General features: G+C 40.3%; 1 protein-coding gene across 1 annotated transcript; it reads right to left on the bottom strand.

Annotated features, from left to right (window-relative positions):
* Positions 1-2,751: 2,751 nt before the first annotated feature.
* cradd (CASP2 and RIPK1 domain containing adaptor with death domain) lies at positions 2,752-17,371 on the bottom strand. The gene is made up of 2 exons (XM_010900132.4): positions 16,731-17,371; positions 2,752-5,715 (listed from the first exon to the last, which is right to left on the bottom strand). The coding sequence occupies exons 1-2, from the start codon at positions 17,041-17,043 to the stop codon at positions 5,417-5,419; spliced, it is 612 nt and encodes a 203-aa protein (XP_010898434.1). The 5' UTR covers positions 17,044-17,371; the 3' UTR covers positions 2,752-5,416.
* Positions 17,372-22,549: the final 5,178 nt, after the last annotated feature.

The following is a 22,549-nucleotide window of genomic DNA, read 5'->3' as shown; positions in this document are numbered from 1 at the left end:
ACATGGCTCATTGTGAAGGTCAATGGTGTGTGTTCGCTTGCCTACTGCTGGTTAAACACAAGGAGATCTGAAGAGGTGTTGCATAATATATACTAACTCCTTCACCTCTCTCTGTGTGTTCTGCCTCTTTTCCGTGTACTTCTCTGAGCTGAGGTTCTTTATAGCCACAAGGTATTTATTATTATTTGTAAGAAATCTCTATTTCTTTATTTTCAAAAGATACATCGCTGGAAATAATTAAGAGACCACTGCACCTTTTTCTTTCCTTTCCGAAAAAGTTGAAAAATAAGGTTTTGAGTGAGGAACAGAAGCATTAAATTTGCATTGGTCTCTTAATTTTAACCCTTCTGTTCCTCACTCAAAACCTTCCTGACTTTTTTGGAAAGGAAAGAAAAAGGTGCAGTGGTCTCTTCATGTTTTCCGGAGATGTAGATAAAAACTATAATTTAGTTTGGAACTAGTCACTGATTTAGGGGACAGAACAAAATAACTCACAGAAGACAAATTACAACTAGCTAGGTAGTACACGTCATAATAAGTCAGCTCACAGTCATTACAAGCAAAGTCATTAAAACATTATAACATTTTGGGTGGAGTTTGACACAGAGTGGAAACAGAACACCACAGTAATGAATGGCAATTAGTCTCCATTAGACCATCAGTCCAGTATTGTCTACATTATTTTATAGAACACCACACTTCTATTAGAGGTATTGTATCAAATGTTGTCCATTTCACTAAATTCCATAATGTAATCTCAAAGGAAGATATACTGTTTCCAATTTCCAAAATCTAAAAACTGCTAACAGAGTACAAAGGTAGCCATTTCCTCCAGTATATTCCTATCGACCCTACCAAACAGTCCAATCCGTAGATATCTCTTTAAAAAGAATGAACATGTAAACATGCATGTAAAATATAACCCAAACAAGTGAGTCAGTCCCTTCCTTCTTATTATACATTTTCTAACCAAGGTGAGTTTGTGTATATTCTATGCAGCTTAATCTTCGAGTGATGTAGAATCTGTGGAACCTTAAACAGAGTAATGACTGGCATTCACTGAACTGTGGTTTATATTCCTATGACATTCAGCCTCTTGTTTTTCACGGTTTGGGAAAAATATCAGGCAAAGCCAACGCTTAAGTGTATGGCCTTTGTTTGACTGCTGATAAAGCGTATTGAAATATACACTTCACACAATGCCAGGATCATTGAACTCTTGACTTAGCTTGTTATGTGGAGAAGGGGTGGGGAAGTGCATAAATCACGGGCCAAACCTACAACAGGTCTACACAATACAGTTCCAGCGACAAATCCTGCAGTACTCTGATTTAGATGGTGATTTAGTACCAAGTGAAGACCAGCGTGAGCCACAGTCATAGATTGATCTACAGCCGGGCCACTGAGGGAGGGGCACCAAATGTAGGGAGGGGAGGAGAACTTCAGAGAAGGAAGATATGGCCCAGGAAAGAATGCTAGGCCCACAACCACACACAACAACACGTGTCCCCATGGTGGGGTGGGAGGGGGGGGGGGGGGGGTCGAACAGTGGTTCGCAACCTTTTCCATTCCAGGAATCGCCGGAATTTACCGTCGAAGCTTGAGGATCACCGTTCTCCAAGACACATTTTTAAACCTACAACATCCTGTTATTAAAATTGAGAACTAATCCTATAAGATTTGTGATAGAGTTCACTTGAGGGATTTTCACAGGAACCAACAATCCCAGAGGGCGGTTACAAATCATGACAGAAGATAACTTGACTAGGGATACAGGCCTATTATAATTGTGTATGTAAAATTGCTCATAACGACACCACAATACTTCCAACATATTTTTTGGAAGCAACTGTAACGGGAAAGAAAGCATACTAATGTTCCTTTTTCACTGGAAAACGTTGAAACCCACCAGACCAGAGCTACGTTTGCAATAAGGGAGGAACGGGTTGTGCACTGAGACACACCCTGAAAACCACACATCCTACCAGGAAGAGACAAAGGCAGACACGTTCACATAGCTGAGTGTGTAGTGTATGAATAACGCTTACGTCAGAGTATGCACATGCACAGTCTTCATGAGTATTCGTCATGCTACGTTGCTGTGACCAGTTGCTTTGGGAAGATCAATGCCTACATCCATGTGATATGCAACAAAGTAGTGTTCAAACTTAGCATCGGTCTGGTTATTTGCCATGCTGTAGAACAGGCTGAGTTTAGCAATCTTCCTTCTTTTTTTTTTTTTTTTTTAAGCTTGCTCCGGTAATATACACCTACAAAAATACACTCACTTTTGGTTTGAGCAGTATTTTCCTGTGCTGTGCTCGATTCGCAGAGGCCCCTTGTCTTCTAATTACAGGGTGGGGAGTACTAACAGTTCTCTCCTCAGCTTTTTAAGTGTGGCCTGTGTATGTGACAAAACTAATCTTAAGTTTCTGAATGTGATTCTGTGTTTGTGCATGTCTTTCAGCTAGAGGCCCTCTAAAGCCTGTTAAAGCTTGTCCTCACATGAACTCACACCAAATCCCTATTAATAAAGATCAAGGGCGATTTCAAAACTTAAGATTAGCATTTAGCACATATAACTCACAAATCTTGTTGATAGTTACATTTCCATCAAGTAAATACATAATTCAGTTATTCTTTCGATCAGATGTCCTCCCATCCACTCACAAAGGTGGACCGAGGACATCGGACACTCCTCCATCCCTCCCATACCATCCTTTAGGACACGAAAGACATTTAAAATGAGTCTAACTTTTATGTCAAAACTTTATTTCCATAACAGGTTTAACATAGGGGTAACAACACTTTTCAAAGACACTAAAGACAATGTTGTAGTAACCTGCCTGTGCTGTTTAGGGACAATAGCAGTAAAAATGTACTCTTTTGTTCGACAGAGAAATCTACCAACACCCCCAAAGAGACCAGTAGCCCAACATCCATCTTCATATTGTCTGTGCACTGAAAGACGTAGGAGAGCCAAATGGAATGTTCCATAATTCAAGAGTATGTTTGGCTGGGTGATGATGTCAGAGAGTGCTGCATTCCGAAGTGCATCCGGGAATGTTGTACAAACTGTTGCTCCCTGATTCCTGGCCTGGAATGCCCCATAGATATAGGTAGATGTCACATCTCTATATCGGTCTCAAAATGGCCTCTCTGAGACTTGGCAATTCCATTGACTCAGTTTCTAGTTTAAAGTAGCAGTAGTCTATTTTCTTCTTCATGGGTATAATTCACTGGCTTATCCCCCCCAATGACCCAGTTGAAATCATGTGAGAGATATTAGCCAGAAGGGTGAGATGGTAATGTCTCCGCTCCAAACAATGGTTAGCCTTGTCCCAGCAGGCAACAAGCTTAGGCCTGTTTAAGCCCATAGAAACACGTTGGGCTTATTCTGGACAGATTTTGGAGAGATTTTGCCGTCTCGCTTTGCTTCAAGGTACATGGTGTATTCTAACTCCCTATTATCCTCTCTGCTTTAATAAACTTGACTGAGGAAATGCCATTTCGTTAGTGGGTTAGTAGAATTGTCCTTCCGTGCCTGAAATACTTTAATCATGAGCACCCAGTGTCCTTCCCTAGAGAAGTTTCACATTCTTTAAAACTTTTGGTGGATTATTCATTTGGTTGATTAAGTGGAGAAGAGGCCTCATTTCATAAAACAGCATTCGTCCACAGTCTTTTCCCTCATCGTGGGTCATTGATTACCTTTGAACTGTTTCAAAAAGAGCACAAAGGGTGATAAAGGTCAGGGGAGGCAGGAGTTGGCTAAATCATTTAATAAAAGGCCTTGACTTTTATTTCATGTCAGGTGGTTAAGATGAGTCTCTAATCTCACCACCACAGCTACCAGTCCATCCACCAGACCAGCAGGGGATACTGTGAAAAACAGAGGGAGAGTGAAAGAGATGGGGTTGGATGTAGTTACTTAAAGTTGCACACGACTGGGGAAGTCGTTGGTGCCTAATAAACAGATATGCAGTAAAAGTGACTCCTTTTACCCCTCTGGTCATTTTGCCTTGCTCAGTAATGAGCAGTCCTTGAAAAAAAAAGAGCAGAGTAAATAGAGGTTGATAGATTGGACTGCTGGCTGGCGGTAATCACAGCACCCCTACCTGTGCTGGCCTGGTTTCCCTGGCTCTCTGTGTCGATAGACCAGCTCGTTCAATCTACAAAAACAGACGTGGAAAAAGCCCAGCAGTGTTGTGCCTGTGCGTACATGAGTCTCCACGCCCCCAAACCCCCGTGCAAGGCTGCACTCTTTCATTTTTTTTTTGGAGTTTCTAGGGATAGGAAAAAAAAAAAAAAAAAAAAGAGTTCAAAGCTTTTCAGGAACGTAGTAACTTCAATCAAATGTGGGTCTGAAGAGTGCAACTGAGATATTCATTTTGTGCTTATTTGTACAATCAATTTCCTCTGACCACTAATAGATTCAACCAACGCTGGCCCAAGTGCAGACAGAACTCACAGGTGCACAATATCAGAGAAGCAAGTTCCTACTAAGTTCTTACACTCTTTACTAAGTCATTTAAAAACGTATTGTATAGCTGTTTAGAAAAAGGAAATCACATTTCAGTTCCAACTTAAAAATGTAGATATACTGTATACTGAATATTGTCTAATTTGTCAAATCATAAACTAAACGTGCCAGTCCCTGTGAACATAGAAACTCCTATAATGTCAGCTTTGCCATCTTCAATATGTGGATGGATCCAGAAGTGCTTGTTGGGCTTACAGACCCGACCTTGATATGTTAAGGCATTTCCATGGCATAACAAGTGCAGCGAACACAGCTTAACTATTGTTGCTGGCCATAACCATGTGCTCATTTCTTCCAGGAACAATGGGCTCTTGATGATTTATGGTTGACTAGGTAAGTAGATTATATAAGAACATGTTTCTCTCTAAGGTTCTTGGAAACCCTGACTGACACAAACACGCACACAGTCTAATCATAGACTAGGGATGGGCTGGTTTAATGGGGGCAAGATACAAAATATTCTACTCTTCTAACTGTCAAATTTAAGTTAAATGGGGACATTTGTGGAGGGGAAATTAATCAGTGAGCAACAAACCCGAGGCAGGCAGATGTCCATCCCTGCTATAGACAGACAATCCAGCAGACAGCCATTACTACACACACGAACAAGAACATAGTCAATCATTAACATGAGCAGGTCAAACACAAGTCAAGGCTTCAGTCAGATGGTAGTCACAGCCCTTTCGCCGATAAAATGAAATAAGAGTATAAAATTGCGATCGATCGGATGATGTGTTTGCTTTTGCGACTGGTGAGTCCTCAGATGTGTGTTCATATCCTGACGTCCACGGCCGTGGAGAAGCATTTAGCTGGGTCAAGGAGCTACCACCTCTGGAGGTGGTTGGCAGTGAAGGTGGAGGTTCTCCCCTCCCTTCACTGGAACACCTCATTCAGGGTAGAGGGGTGAATGTCGCTGGCCTGTAAACTCTGGATAAGCCTGTGGACAGTAGCTCTTCTCCCCTGCGTCTGACGCCATCGGACCAGCCCTGCTAGCACCTGCCCGTGCATGTTCAGAGGGTGGTCGGCACGGCAACGGTACAACTCCCCAGCAGACAGGCCCAGGTCGAGGAGCAGCGATTCCCACTCCGCGCCGAGTTGGGATGCCAGTTGGGAAAAGTGCCTGTCGGACGGGACTGCTTGGAGCGTCGCCTCTGGGATGTTCAACTTATCGTCTGTGGAAGAGGAGGGAACGGTGGAGGAGATGCATGGGAGGAAGAAAACAGAGAAAAGAGATGAAAAGAACAGGGGGGAAAGAGACAGATACTTCTTCTCCAAATCATAAAAACACATCCCTGATCTGTTGTGATGTCACAACAGCGATGTGTGGTGAAAGTGTGTCAAGATGTTATGTAAGTCCATTGCCATTTAAATAAATAAGGCTATCAGTTAATTCGTAGTCGATCGACTGTGAATGTTGCAATACCACTGTGTTTGTTAGCTTTTCAAGGTCTGAGTGACTGAGAGAAAGCATGTTTATGAGTGGGGTTTGTTGTCTAGGCCTATGTTTTCAAAAAGGGTTTGACAATGACCTCCACTTGTAAGAGAGGGAACAAGAGCAAACAACAGGCCAAAAGAAGGATGAGCGCTCAAGAGGGTAATAAGATAGATCTTGGAAAAGATGTTGAAATCAAGAAATGTATGATACTTTTTTCCTCAATATATAAGGGTTGCATAAAAGCAGCGGGCAGACTCGGAACACTTCAGCAGTATTCCTGGAAACCCCTTTTCATAATAGTCAGACCAAAACCCCATCAAAACATCAGGTCATCCTCATTATGGCCGAGAGGCTAAGAGGAGGTGGGGAAGTAGAGAGGAGGGGGGGCTGGTTAAAAATATCACAACTTCACAGTAATATACAATTTAAAGGGGAATGTTTTCTGTGCCCTTCAGTTGTAAGCTACAAACTTCAGCTTCCTCTCTTTTCTCTCCTCAGTTCTCTCCCTCAACTTGCAACATCATTCTTTCCCCTCTACTTTTCTATGAAAGAGAGGTGTTTTCCTCTCATGGTCTAGATTAACCAAATCGATCAATGTGTCACTCCCTCTTTCTGGGTATGGATAATGCAAGAACATAGACGTGATTGGAGTAACACAGTCCACTCGCAATAAAATACAGGCTGTTTTTTTTTCACCTGGGCAGCAGGGCTGTTTCTAGGATTTGAAGAAAATGAATGCATTTTCAATTTGCACGTAATGCACAGACTTGAAAACTTGAAAACTTCGCATTGAAAGTTCAAAGGGAGGAGCACAGTGGACTCAACCATTATAAAAAAGAACAAGTTTGAAACCACTAAGACTCTTCCTAGAGCTGGTTGTCCGGCCAAACTTTGTAAACTTTGTAAGAGAGCTTCAGAGTTTCTCTGACATTGGAGAACCTGGCAGGACAACCATCTCTGCAGCAGTCTGTTGTCAGGCCGTTATGGTAGAGTGTCTGGACAGAGGGCACTCCTTGGTGACAATGTACTTAAAGGACTCGGAGAGCCTGAGGAAAAAGGTTCCCTGGTTTGATGACACCAAAATCTAACGTTTAGGCCCGATGGCTAAGCATTCTACATAATGTTTTTGCTTGGTCATTAAGCTGTATTATGTGTAGATTGATTGCAATTAATTTACTTTTAATTAATTACATATGAAATTTAAACACAATAAAATTGAAAGTGAATGGGTCTGAAAACTTTGTATATACACCTCCAGACTTCAAAATATTTGTTTTGGCATCTATATACCTACAAATATTTGTTTTGGCATCTATATACAACCATGAATTGCAGCTGCAAACTAATTGCAGATAGATAGAAGTATTGGTAATAGTGTCTGGGCTTTGACTGGTTTAATCAAGAGACATTCAGTTTTCTACATTGTAATGGATGACTTCCAATATGGCTGGGTGATATCAACAAAAATCAGTATTGCGATAAGTGGACCCAATTTCCTTGATAACAATATATATCATTATTGAGGTGTACTTCTTAATGTTGATTACACTAAGTTAGTTAGCATAATGCCTGAACCGCTTTGGAATATGCCACAATTGTACTCAGCCTTTATAACAGAAAGTTATTGAGATTCAAATTGTTAGAAGTAACTGGGTCTTTTCACAATACTGATTTTTGTTGATATCAACTTCCCACCTTCTTTAAACTACTTAGAAATGGCAGTACAACAAAGCCAAATTAGACACGGCCATGGTTCTCAGAGGCCAAGTGAGACGATAGGCAACAATTATTATTTTAAAAACACCCTAAACACATAGGAAATGAAGCACCAACGGAACTAGAAAATAGATTAAAATGTCCATGAGATTTTCCAAGAGGGGTGTAACTGAGCTTTCCAGCTGCACGGACAAGCATTTATGCCACGGGTAGCAAAGGAAAAACCATTGGTGGTCAAAACCATTTGTGTCGGGGGAAGTGGTGTGCCATCTGTAATATGGTCATTATAATTCCTTAAAGGGTCAGAAGATCCAAGGCTGAACGACATACAGCTCCGGAAAATGTTTTGAGACCACAGCACCTTTTTCATTCCTCTCCAAAAAAGTCGAAAAGGAAGGTTTTGAGTGAGGAACAGAAGGGTTTAAAATTAAACCCTCACTCAAAACATTCCTTCTCAACTTTTTTGGAAAGGAAAGAAAAAGGTTCAGTGGTCTCTTCATTGTTTCCTGAGCTGTATGTTCTTTGAACTTGGTGAGTACCGGCTGGGCGAAGGACACCAAATGTTTTTATAAAGGATATTGAGGATGCACATATGGAGACAAACTTCAAAAACCTTAACAAGCACGTTTTAATGAGCTTAACAACCTAATCGAAACCTTAACTCCAAACCTAAAACCATAAACCTACAACAGCATCTTGAAAAGTCAGGACTTCCAAAAACATCCTTCACCAGAATGTCAGGACATTTTGGCCATGATGGGGAAAAAGTACATACAAAGACATACACACAGTCATCGGTTAACGGACTGTTGAGGCTACGATGAGGGCAAAAGATGAACCTTCCTCATTAAAATGACACAGGCAAGCAGCTCAGTGAGGAAATTATGACTTCAACCATTACCCATCCATCTGAGCTATCATCCATGCTAGCATCTCTGGGAATCTGATGTACGTAGAATAATTATATTTGGCGCTAATACTTGGTGGGAGACATGAGGCGGGGGTGTGGGGGGGTTTATTGCAAGGGTCTCCAAACTCCTTTAAGTCCAAGGAGGAGGCGCTGTGTCTCAAAGTTCACAGGTGGTAATGTGATTTCCAAGAAGAGTGGTTGACATCAAAAAACTGAGACAGGACTGATCCAGTTGGTAATGTGAGAAGACGTTCCAGCGTTGCCGACGGCCTCTACAACACTCATTGACAAAGCTGTTCTGGCATGCTGCTCAGAAACCCTCGCTTGCTGTCAAAACATGGGTAATAAATTAGATGCATTGCATCAGAGCTAGGGTATGAGGCTTCCCTTTCTAAAGTTGTCTCACTGGGTACTCTTACTGCTGAACAGGAGGCCAATGGCGTCAAAATAAAAAAGCTAGCGTTAACAATGCGACACTCCGATGACTTAAAAGAAATAACTGCCAAGGTCAAAGGAGTGTCATTCGGGCATATGGCGACCCCAGCCCACCCACAACAGAGACAGGAGGACTCAGAAAGTACACCATGTTCCCGAATGCATGCCAAGAGGGCCTGGGTCCATCCAAACCAGAGATTCATCCATTAGCACAGCTTCCAAATGGGGGTGAAACTTGGAAAGTCAGAGTGAGGGCAAATGGTGAGGAAGAGGACTATTACAACAAAACCAACCAGAAACAAAATTTACTTAACACAGCTTAGGCAAACTGTTAGGATGCCGAGAGTTTAAGAAACAAGTCGCTACTGGAGAGAGAAAGTAAACAGAGAGTGAGCAAGGGAGTCATTGTAACCAAATAAGGAGTTATGGGGAAAAAAGAACATTCTCAGCTGTTGGCAAAACTGAAGACTTTTCTAAGAATCACCTCTTTATGAGAAAAGCTGGCGCCTCAACCTCACCTTCACTCTTACACACAAATGCACATGCACACGCACACACAGGTTGAACAAACATTATCCATCTGGATTTAGTCCACAAGATAGGATTATACTGTATATGCAGCAGACAATAATTAATAGAACGGTTGAACAATTGACTTTAATTATCCTAGTCGACAACAGAAATCCAGATAGATACTGGAGGTTGGGAAAAACAGAGCCCTGGTGATGAGAAGGGCAGGGCATGCTGACATGTATCTCAAACAAAGCACAGGTTAAGTGGAAGTGGGAGGTCATGGGTCAGTAAAACCGCTAGGTAATAAGGCATTGTGAGACGTGTAGTTTATTTTAAAATCTGGAAACACCTGGCATTCATTATATTTCAGTAAATTGTTTTTACCTCATAGTTAGTAACGCTTGCACAAGAACATGGAGTTAAACGATCAGCAAAAGTGTTTGAGTATCAAGGAAAATATCCAAAGCTATACGAGACTGAGTTAACCGCCTCGTTTATGGTGAGGCTGAGTAAAAGTGGCCACGGGTGTATGTATGTACGGACCATGTGTGTGTCTGAGTGTTAACTCCCCTGTGGAGGTCTAAAAAAATACTGATTTTGTCCTCTACCTCCGAAGGCTGTTTCCAGGAAAGTTTCATTTGTCCTCAACTGACTGCTGCCTTTTCATGACACAAACGTGTTTGATCCTGCCTTTTCAAAAATGTTTTAAACTAAAATCGACAGCATGGAAGCTGGTGTGCAGCCATTTGGATGGAATACTGGCCATTTAAAGCAACTCTGGTCCTACGAGCAGCTTATTAAACATGTTAAACAGTATTTAAATGAAGCAGTCCTGGCTTTCCCCAAAAAGAAATAGTTCAATAAAGAAATGTTAGACTACTAATTCATTTCTGGTTTTGTTTTCAGGTCATTCTAGTCGGTTCTGTCCCTTTAACCCGGTTCTGAGAGTGTGATTGGTTGCCTGGTAAGCTCCCTGGGAGCGGGGCAGCAGGCCTCCGACTTTAATGCTTTACCATTCTATCAGCAAGACGCTCCTCCTGCCAAGATTCCTGGAAAGCAGACAGCAGGCACTAAAGGAGGGGGGGCCGCCCTTAGCAACACTCAGCCAAGGCCAATAAGGCAGCAGCTATTCCTCTCTCTCTCTCCCAGCCTGTCCCAGCATGAATTTACTGCCTATTATCAGGCCACAGCCACACCTTTCTACTGGCTGACAGGAAAACCTCAGAATTAACTCCACAATGTTTCCCATTTAAACATCCAAAACTCCATAAGATAAGGTCCTTCTAAAAACAAACTTCAATCGATGCGCCAGTGGGGTTGTACCGTTGTAAATATTTTGATAATTAGATAATTGTGAACAGTAACCCTGCTATTTTTATAGCACCAAAGACAAAAAAAGACCAGATAAGGCATCACAGAACCTTTGGATTTCTCAGAATGAGCAACATGATCTGATCACTTTTAGATAATTTGTCCTTCTAACATCCAGACATATTATAAATTTACAAACATACACCAATCATTGCCTTAGCGTGACATAATCAGGACTAGTGTGAGAATATAAAGATTGAACTAGCCCATGATCACAACAAAAGTTGTAAGCAATACAAGTAACCTTGACCAATGATAAGTCATTCAACTAGATAATATTTGCTGCTTACCATGATAGACTTGATTGAAAATGCAGGTCGAAAACACAATGAGTTATTAAAAATAATTACGGTTCATAGCAGCCTAATCCTAAGATACACATTAGAGCAGCAATTTTGTATATATGTGTATGTATATATGTGTGTGTGTGTGTGTGTCTGTGTGTGTGTGTGTGTGAGGGAGTGTTAGACAGTACAATCTGTGAAGGGTTGGGTCTTATCTTGATTGTTCGTAATATATAAAAAATGACAATATAAATAAAATGTCAAAAAATTCTATTTTTCCTTTTACATGAAAAAATATATTTTACAGTTTTTAAAGGTGGCCCATTTCAGTTTGGTCAAGAAAACCCCCAAAAACGTATCAAAACAATAGAGGCTAGCTCAACCTCAAGTGCTTTTCAAAATAATGTTTTTGAAGTATAATCATTGTAAATTTGCATAAAAGCTTCACAGACATTTAAGGCAAAACTTGGATTCACCACTGTTTTTGATCGGTTTCAGTTGCATATATTAAAGTCCATTCCAATAAAGATACGCAGTGTGTTGAAAACCACACAGACCAGTTGTATTGGATATTTCAAACAACACTGAGAAAACAATAATGTTCGTATTTAAGAGGACCATGAAGGCACCCTTATGGCCAATTTGAATGGGCGCCAATGGCAGATTCAGGAATTCTACACTCATACCCCTAGTCGAGGGGAGCGGCCACTGTAAAACTACCTTTGAGGGGCTACCGCCGATCACCATGGCAACAAGGGGGCATCCAAGACCTTGCAGAACTGCTTCAAGCAGAGTGAAGGATGTTACGCAACAAGAAGGAAGCCTCTCAGGCAAACATCTGCTCCCATTCCGACCTAGCCTCCAGTGTGTGATTGGTTGGGCAACCAGTCAAAGTCTTTTTATTGTCCCGTGAAGCCTGCACAGAGTCAGCTCAGAGTAGGCAGTGGTAAGGCCCTAATATTATGATGAGAGGATATATTGTACCAGCATCTAACCAGTTGGGTGCTGGTGGGGAACTGTTGTGGGCGGTAACCCGAGGACTGAGGAAGTATGCATGTTTTAGCATGTCACCTTGCATCAGTTGAGGAGCATCAAGGAACAGGAAGTGACTGCATAGCTTTCAACAAAATGCACTGGTGGCAGACTTAATCAGGATGCGTAAGTGTATGTGTGTAAAGGTTACTGAAAAACTAATAATATCCATAATGGTTTCCAAGGTAACCAACGAATGTCATCCGTTGCCAATATAACACAAATTGGGTGGAGAATAAAAGCAAATCAATACATCTTTGTAAATTAGGCCTAATGACTCGGGGAGACAAGTCGGTTATACACACTACCATTCAAAAGGTTGGGGTCACTTCGAAATGTTCTTGTTTTTGCAAGAAAAGTACATTTTTAGTCCAATAAAATAACAGCAAACTGATCAGAAATACAGCGTAAACACTGTTAATGTTGTAAATTACTATTGTAGTCGGAAACGGCTGATTTGGAATATCTACATGGACATGGCCCATTATCAGCAAGGTCAGTCCTGTGTTCCAGTAGCACAGTGTTTGCTAATCCAAGCTAATTCATCATTAGAAAACCCATTTGAAACTATGTAAGCACATCTTAAAGAAGTTTAAAGAAGCAATCAAACTGGCCTTTTTTAAACTAGTTGAATATCTGGAGCCTCAGCAATTGTGAGTTGGATTACAGGCTCAAAATGGACAGAAACAAAATACATCCTACTGAAACACGTCAGTCTATTCTAGTTCTGAGTAATTAAGACTATTCCATGCAAAAAATAGCCAAGAAACTCAAGATCTCATACAATGTTGTGTACTACTCCCTTCATGGAACAACTGGCTCTATAAAGATCAGAAAGAGGAATGGGAGGCCCCGGTGCCCAAATGAGCAAGAGGACAAATACATTACAGTGGCAAGTTTGAGAAACAGACGCCTCACAGGTTCTCAATGGGTAGCGTCATTAAATAGTACCCGCAAAACACCAGTCTCAACATCAACAGTGAAGAGGCCACTCCGGGATGCTGGCCATCTTGGCTGAGTTGCAATAAAAAAAGCCATATCCCAGACTGGCCAATAAAAATAAAAGATTAAGATGGGCAGAAGAACACAGACACTGGACAGAGGAAGATTGTGAAAAAAACGATTACGGCCAGACGGATCTGAGGTGTTCAGATACGAAGTTTGAGGTGTCCAGACCACAAAGAAGAACATTAGTCGGGCGTAGACCATGTGAAAAGATGCTGGAGGAGTGCTTAACGCAATCTGTCAAGCATGGTGGAGGCAATGTGATGGTCTGGGGGTCCTTTGGTCACGGCAAAGTGGGAGATATGCTCAAGGCAAAAGGGATCTTGAAGAAGGAAGGCTATCACTCCATTTTGCAACGCCATACTTGCCATACCCTATGGAAGGTGTTTGATTGGAGCAAATTTCCTCCAACAACAGGATAATGATCAAATGCACATCTCCAAACTATACAAGAACTATTTAAGGAAGAAGCAACCAGCTGGTATTCTGACTCTAATGGAGTGGCCAGCACAATCACTGCATCACAACTCTATTAAGCTGTTTTGGGAAGACCTTGACCATATGGTAAGTGCCCATCGAGCCAATCCAACTTGTAGGAGGTGCTTTAGGAAGCATGGGGTGAAATCTCTTCAGATCACCTCAACAAACTGACAACTAGAATGCCAAAGGTCTACAAGGCTGTACTTGCTGCAAATGGAGGATTCCTTGACTAAAGCAATGTTTGAAGGACAATTATTATTTCAATTAAAAATACTTTTTTCTAACCTTGTCAATGACTATCTTTCCTATTCATTTTGCTGTATCTCCTATTCAAACTCATTACATGTATGTTTTCATGGAAAACAAGGATGTTTTTAAGTGACACCAAACTTTTGAACGGTAGAGTACATAAAGCCCTTTTCAAAACAGCAGGCTAATCCCACGGTGTTAAATAAATTAGAATAAAGATTTCAGATGGTAAAGGCTCTCCTCCTCCAGCAATACTCAACATGCACCGGGCACTCTCCACTGTTGCTTCTAGGAAATCCCTTTACTGCCTCTCCTCTGTTTTACAATCTGTACATTGGAAAGTGTGTGTGCGTGCGGGTGTGTGTGGGGGGAGGGGGTTGGGGGCAGTGCAGCAGGGAGAGAGAGTAAGAAAGCGAAAGAATAAGAGAGAGAACAAGCCAACAAATGGCTTTGATTAAATATTTTTCCTAGAAAGAAGGATGCAGTGTGTGTGTGTGTGTGTGTGTGTGTGTGTGTGGTGGGGGTGTATGACCTCAGCACTAGTGCTGAGAATGAATACTGTTTTCAGAGAAACCAGGCGAGTGAGACACTCAAGACACTCAGGCCCTTGACAGAGCCCCAAACAACGGCCTTTTTTGCCTTGCCATATTCGCTGTTCTGCAGGGATGGAGGGCATTCAAAATAAATATTTAAGCATAATTTTATGGTGAGTCCTACAAGTGCATCAAGTGTTAAAATGTCTGAAGGTATTAGTCACAAATAAGGCGCCGCAGATTATGCCTGGTATAAGTCAGAAATAGGCTAATCGTCAAAAGAATTCATTAAGTCTTTAGTTGTGATTGTTTATCACCACTAATACATTAAATGTTCTCCAAAATTCAACTGCCCATTGCCACAAACCCTGCCATGACCTTAGTCAATCCCTTTTGGATTAGTTTTCTTATTAAATAAAATGCAACCCATATTTTATTTTGGGGCCAGACAACCATCATAAAAAATAAGGTCAAGAAAAAAGTAGGATATAAGGCTACTGTTGATAACAGTTGCAGAAAGTGTTAATTAAAACAATTGTTAGTTGACAATTAATAAACCAGTTTACGACAAAGCTGTGGTGTAATGTGCCCATTGCAGTTTGACATGGGCGAGGTATCTTGGAGGATACTTTTAATGACCCACATGGAGTAGAATGCTTGTAAAAAAACAGTCAGTATAAGGAAGAGGATTTTGGACTTGCAACTTTTCACACATCTGAGACTGCAATTCATACGCTAATAAAAATATCCAACACAACCACTGATTTTTTCCTTGTTTTGTCACTCATCTAAGCTTGTTGACTTACGACGGCGTTAGCAATTTGTTTGACAGTGTCTGTAAATTCTTTGATTTGTTTGTATAAAGAATCATGCACTAGTCATCTCTTGTCTGGGCTACTGTAAATAGCTGTGGGTAGGGCTCATGCCGTGTGCCACAAAACCCCTGCAACTTCCCCAGCATGCTGCTGCTCGCCTGGTGCTCAACAAGAAAACATCTGAAACCCTATTAAAAGAGTACCTCAAATAACACAACAGCCACCATCTCTATTGCCTCTGTGAACTAACGCTTGCTATGAAAGATTTTTGTTGATGACTAATCTAAAGTAACATATACTACTACCACTAATCTCAACCTTTTGCACTGATTTTAGCAAAGAAGCTTATATTTTCTATTAGAAAAAGCAACCACCAGTAAGGAGGATATACAACAGCAAGCTCAAGAAGCATGCTTAAATATTGAATTTATGTGCATAGGAATACAACAACAGAAAATTGATGCACAGATGTTAGAAAAAACTCCCTAGCAGGACTGGAAACTAAGGTTTATAATAAAAAATAATACTAAATAATACAAAATAACACTTTTTTTTTTTAGAGAGGAACCAAAGCAAATATCACTGATTAGTCAAGTACATAAATTGCATACAGTTGTCTACATGACCATTGCATGCATGAGCATTAAGCCCACAAGCCGTCTTTGGAAGAGATGTTAGAAAAAGTAAACTTGAAAACATGCGACTGACCTTTATTATACAAAATATATAGCATGTACCGCAATAGACTGGGGTTCCCTAAGTTTGTATTTTTGCTGTTATGTTACATTTGTTTTTCTGACACTGATATAATAATCACAATTTGAGTTCTATCAAAAATGCTTTAGTGGGGTGAGTCCAATTAACTCCTCCGACCCCGTACCCCCTGAGAGAGAACTGCGTCCTCAGACAATTAATTCAAGCAATTGATAAGCGTAGACATTTTTTATATTTGTTCTTGTTTATATTTAAGTAAATGAGCATAACTGTAATCTGAAGGATAAATATATGTACAGCTCTGGAAAAAATTAAGCGACCACTGCACCCTTTCCTTTCCAAAAAGGTCGAAAAGGAAGGTTTTGAGTGAGGAACAGATCGGTTAAAATTAAGAGACCACTGCAAATAGAACTTTTTTGGAAAGAAAAATGAAAGGTGCAATGGTCTATTAATTATTTTGGTGCTGTATATGTTTTTACGCACGACAATGGTATTAGGTGGTCCATAAAAACATTAGGGAAACATATACATTTTGCCACAGACTCTGTTAAGGTACAAAGCTTGTGAACATCGTATATATCTCAGACCAGCAGGCATTCCTCCATGGACCAGCACTGGTCCGAGGACCAGGGTTTGAAAAAATATTATAGTCATTCCATTCGTGAAAAGGTGCCATTCTTGGGCTACTGACTCACTTGTTGGACTTTGCGCGAGTACATTTTGTTGTTCCAAATCCTGTAGTAGCTTGTCTTTCACCCACGTGAACTCTTCCTCCAGGGACTTCAAAAATGTATCAAAAGCCCGAGGACCTCGGGTGGGAAGGATATCCAGCAGTCTGAATGTTTTCTTCTTGTTGCTCTGTTGAGCCTGAATCTCTTCCACCTGGCTGTCTGTTAAAATGTTCTCCTGGTACAGGAATTGAACGATGGTGTCATCAATTAAAATTTGATTAGACAGGTTCAGTCGGTGTTTCCTAAGAATTTCTTTGTGCAACGGGTCCATTATCATGAAAGAACTATACCTAGCTACGATGAACAAACATTTATACCGTCAAACTAACCCGCCCAGGACAATATTTAACGGCTAGAAGCAGCTAACTAGTCGTCCTTACGTAATGTTAGTTTACTGAAAATGGTAATCACATCATTGATGTCTAATACCATTCTAAAATAATAACTTTAGGAGTACTCATCTGTTTACTTCCTTGTCACGGGCATTGTCCGACTTGAAACCGGAGTCAAGCGGAACTATTATTTCCCTATGAAACATAACATCTTTCAGGACGAATGCAGCGTAGAACGTTTACTTCTGATCGATACATTTCAACAAAACGTTATTGGGTTGTATCTATTTCAGTTGGTCGTTACGTGGGTAGTTAGCGAGTAAAACAGGTAGATTTTTGGGGGGTTGGGTAGTTCGAAAATGGAGGAGGGTCCTAAAAACAATATTCTCTATATTTTCCTTGTTATAAAAATAAAGACAGCATCTGCAAGAATATTCATATTGATCACACAGGGAATAAAAAATGGGCATTTTACAGCTCTTCACCTGTTTCAAAATTATGAAATTCGCCACACATTCTCAGGAAAGTGAGAACCCACACAACCCGACACCACATGCTAGATTTTGACAAAACATTTGCAAGTGATGCATCTTGTCACAAAGATCTGTTATTTAAACAATTACACTGAATAGCCCACAGGCGCGGTACGTAATTTGTGGGGTTTGACATGTTTACTGTTGCCTTGCTTGCAGTGGCATCATGCCCTTGTGTTTACCCCCCTCTCTATTGTGATTGTGCAGCATCAAATTCACGCAAATCTCGACCTTCTTGCTTTTGTCAACAAAATGTAAAAAACTGTTTTTTTTTAAATCACATGAAAGGACAAAATGCTTAGACAACACTGCACAAGCCAATCAAATACCTGGTTGGCTGACACTGTCAAAAAATGGATGCATGCTCAAAAGGCTGTGTGTTGATATTATCTGGAATGTTTCAATTGCTTTCCGGAATCAACAAGCTGGCACTGAAGATAATTCTCAATAATGAGCCGTGGTGATATTACATCTCAGCTATAGTTACATAACTGAGCAACCTAGACATTCTATGTATTTTTAAGAATGCAAAACAATTGTGATATTGATGTAGCATAAATGTGCCACTTTTATTTGAGAAATTGTGTTTTACCATCGGTTTCTGTTTTCAAAGAGCATCAACAACTGTACTAAGCATGAGTCTAATGGCGTGTTACAAGCATTAATGGTACCACAAAAACTGACCTTGGGGTTGTTGTTGGTTCATGCATATGACAGTGACAGTAACATAATGTGTTCACTGACAGATGTTATGTTGTATTTCAGGGATGAGCAGAAAAGTGTCAGTAGTTCCTAAAAAATACTGTACATCTGGTCATCTGAAGCAATCTTGACTGGCTTGACTGTATTGTTTCTTGCTAGTGAAAACAGAATGTTTCAGATCATGTTTACTTTTTCTTGATGCCGTGTCCTATTTTAAGGTGCTTTGACAAATTTCACATCATTACTAATATTGCTAAAAGTAGATATCTACCTATAACCTACAACTATAGCAATGTATTTGAGGAAATTGAAAGGTCATTATGCAAATGTTGTTGTTTTTATCAAATCAAAGCCAACCAAAACTGTTATTGCACAATATATTCAGTATGCATTACATTCACAGTGACAGAAAATCCACCAACCTACCAGTCTGACACTTATCCTTATAATGCCACACACTGGAAGCATATGACCAACTTTATATGATGTTAAGCAACCAAATGTAGGTCCATTACCACCACAAACTAGATGGGAGTTTGGGCCAGATACAGCAAACATTAAATCCTACCCATTCATTTTGTTTCCCTTAGGAAATGAAACATACAATTAAACAGAACATCCCCTAAAGATTTACTCAGAAGTGCACCTAAACGTGTCTCTTCAACACCATTACTCTTTCAATCTAATTAAATGTTTTCCATCTCATAGGGTAGACACTGAAATAGAATGTTTCCACTGTCTCCATCACTTCCCAACAGTGGTCACAACACCCGTTTGTTTTCGGACACATTTCAATCTCAGCCAACACTGTCCTCCCTTCTCTCTCAGCATGACAAACACCCGGCCTCTGCATGCTCCTCCACACTAGAACCTCACAACATATGTGGGACTGTCGAAAAAGCATTTCCTAGCCAATAACCACAATAGAGCTTCACAATGGGATTTCTATACCAAATTAAAAACTTTAACTCCCACCCAGTTCCAGGCCCTGACCATTGGTCCTAACTTGCTTGGTGTACTGAAGTCTGTGCTCTGACAGGTCAGAGTATCTGAAGACAAACCAGTCTTGAGATTCCTTGTCTCTCACACCAGAGAGACAAGTAGGCATTGTAAGTCAGACATCCTGGGATACAAACATACCAAAAAAGTACAACAATAGCAATGAGGAATATCTACAGAGTACCGGCAACACAGTATATACAATTCTATTTTACAACCCAATCTAAGTTTCTTCAGCAACTCTTTTGTTCAAAAAGGAGAGATTAGGATGATCCCATGTTGCCAGATACATTACAACTTGATTGGCTTAGCTGGGAAAGTGAGCTACCTAACATCTCTTTTCCAGGACATGTTTCCCCAGATTTAGACAACACTCTCTCCACCTCAGCCAGCATAAAAGGCGTGTTCAGTGTGTCCTCTACAACATATTTCTATTTGTAGGAACAGATTTTTTCCTCCGATACTCTCTTTACCATGTTGCACCTTCGGTCATAGTATTTGAGGTATGCACCTTCACAAATGCTGGGGGATAATACAGAATCTCTGGATTATCTATATCCTTGACTACAACCTTCTTTGCACTTTTTAGCGAAGGGAGATCTCAATGTCTTTCTGACCCCACTCATCCTCTTAGTAATTATCCAGCATACCTCTCCCATTGGGGTAATCCTATTTATGCTTCCACAGAACTGACACCAATACTCCTTCTTAGCTGTCCTGATGGTCCTATTTTTACTGCTTGTGGTTTATTCAAAGTGGAGGTGGTTATGGAACCTTTTCAAGGTCCTGAAAGCCATGTTACTACTCTTTACAGCTTCTCCAAAGATATCATTTTTCAAGGGATTTTACGCTTGATTAAACAGGAAAGTGGTGAAAGATAGAGAGTTTTTCCCCAAAAGAATTCTCCTCAACCATGTCCTGCTGTGTTTTCCATACATCCCCATACCTCTCAAAAAACTTTAGCATGTCGTTAAACTCAAGATCACAATAAGAGCAGAAGAAATTCAGGTTACTTGGCAAATTATGGTTCCTCTTCCAGCTGTAAAACATACAAGCCCTTACTCATCAGTGAGTTCCTTCAACTCTTGTCCATGTACATCAGTTCTTGTCCCTTGCCAGACCATACTACGGTCTTTCTAACCCCTTTTACACACACGAAGACTATAGTCTTTTACATTCACTATCATAAATTTTACATTCACTATCACATCTCCCTCCCAATAAAATTCCTACTTATCGTCAACACCATCATGTCTTGCCCATCTTCTATAAAACGACTAGTTTTGTCTTCAAGCATAATAACTAACCAATACATGATTCCTGGGGGGGCCACATTCCCAGTCTTGTGATTCCAAGATACTTCACTTCTTGATTCACAATGCTCTTTATCTTCTTAGTCTTAGATTGCATTTTTGTGTGACTGACAGCTTTTGTCACATTCATAACAACCATATTAATGTCTAACATTCTTGTGTTCTCCTCCATTACACTCATCAGAACACGTCAAACCTGTATCCCACTCTGATCTGGAATATTAGATCTACTAGATGCCTGTTTATCTCTTTGACAGCTTCTGCAGTTTACCTCACCTGGTAAACGTCTCCCAGCCTCTTCATCATTGTAATGGACTCTGACATTATAGGCACCACCACAGCTCTTGTACTCCCCCTCTAATATCCCCATGAGCACTGCTACATGCCCAAACAACTGTGCACTGCGAATGGAATGGTTCAAAACTTAAGTTGGCTTTAAGAGTTTGGAATTAATGTATGTGTATATTTGGGGAAGAGGACAATTTTTATTTATAAGATACAGCTCCGGAAAAAATTGAGAGACAACTGCTCCTTTTTCGGTCCTTTCCAAAAAAGTTGAAAAGGAAGGTTTGAGTGAGGAGCTTTCCGGAGTTATATGTAATACATGTATGTGTGTATTATATGTATACAATATGTATTGTGTACTGAAAATATTAATTTAATATAAAAAAAATATTCTAGTATCTGATTTATTTTCCCTAATGTCCAATGAGTGTGCTGTAAGTGAGATCAATGCATGGGAGACAAAAACTGTTGAATTGCTATTCTAGCAAGCAAGAAAGCAAGTCTATTTATATAGCACAATTAATACATAGAAGCAATTCAATGTGCTTTACAAAGAAAAATATAAAAATACAACTGAATAAAAACAAATACTAGAAAAAAAACATCAATAAAACAAGGGGGACATAACAAGGGGGACTCTTAGCACATGAGGCAGACTCTAACCACCTTAATAATAAAACAAGGGGGACAGCAGCATAATAATAAAACATAGAATAAGAAAATAGAAATAGAATATATATATCATAAAATATATAATCATAACTGATAGATTACATAGTAGATCTGATGAGGAAGCTATATCAGCTGTAAGGGTAACGGTGTGGTTAGGTTTAAGCGCACAGTCATAGGCACATGTGAAGAGAAGTGTTTTTAAACTGGAATTTTCTTGGAGCACGTCTAAGAACTTCTTGTAGTTTATTCCAGTCGTGTGAACTGCTTAATGCAGCTTCACCATGTTTTGTTTGGGCTCTGGGCTCTACTAGCTAACCTGAGTTCATGGGTCTAAGAGCCCTGCTCAGCTATTAATCTTCAAACATATCAGAAATGTATTCAGGGCCTAAACCATTCAGTGATTAATTGACTAAAAGCATCACTTTAAAATCTATTCTGTAACTGACTGGAAGCCACAGCAAAGATTTAAGAACCGGAGTGATGAGCTCTGTTCTCTCGGTCCTGGTTAACATTCTAGCTGCAGCATTCTGAAAAAGCTTCAGCTGTTTAATTGTCTTTTTGGGGAGTCCAGTTGAGAGCCCATTACAGTTGTCAACCCTTCTAGAGATAAAAGCATGGATGAGCTTCTCCTGGTCTTTTTGGGACACCAAGCCCTTGATTCTGGCTATATTTCTAAGATGATAGAATGCTGTTTTGATGACTGCTTTGATATGACTGATGAATGTGAGATGTGAGACTACCAGAACACCAAGTTTACGCAAATCCCTGGTTTGTAGGTCCTGAGAATCCAGCTCTTTATTAATACTATTTCTCTCATTTTTGTTGTCAAACACAATAAGTTTTATCTTGGTTTAACTGTAGACAATTTTGTCTCATCCAGGTATTTATGTGCTCTATACAGTGACACAGTGAGTCTATTAAGCTGTAGTCACACGGTTCAAGAGCCA

Source organism: Esox lucius, chromosome 23, assembly GCF_011004845.1.
Source record: "Esox lucius isolate fEsoLuc1 chromosome 23, fEsoLuc1.pri, whole genome shotgun sequence".
NCBI classification, from domain to species: Eukaryota; Metazoa; Chordata; class Actinopteri; order Esociformes; family Esocidae; genus Esox; species Esox lucius.
The sequence above is the reverse complement of the archived record's forward strand: the minus strand, read 5'-3'. Positions and strand labels throughout refer to the sequence as shown.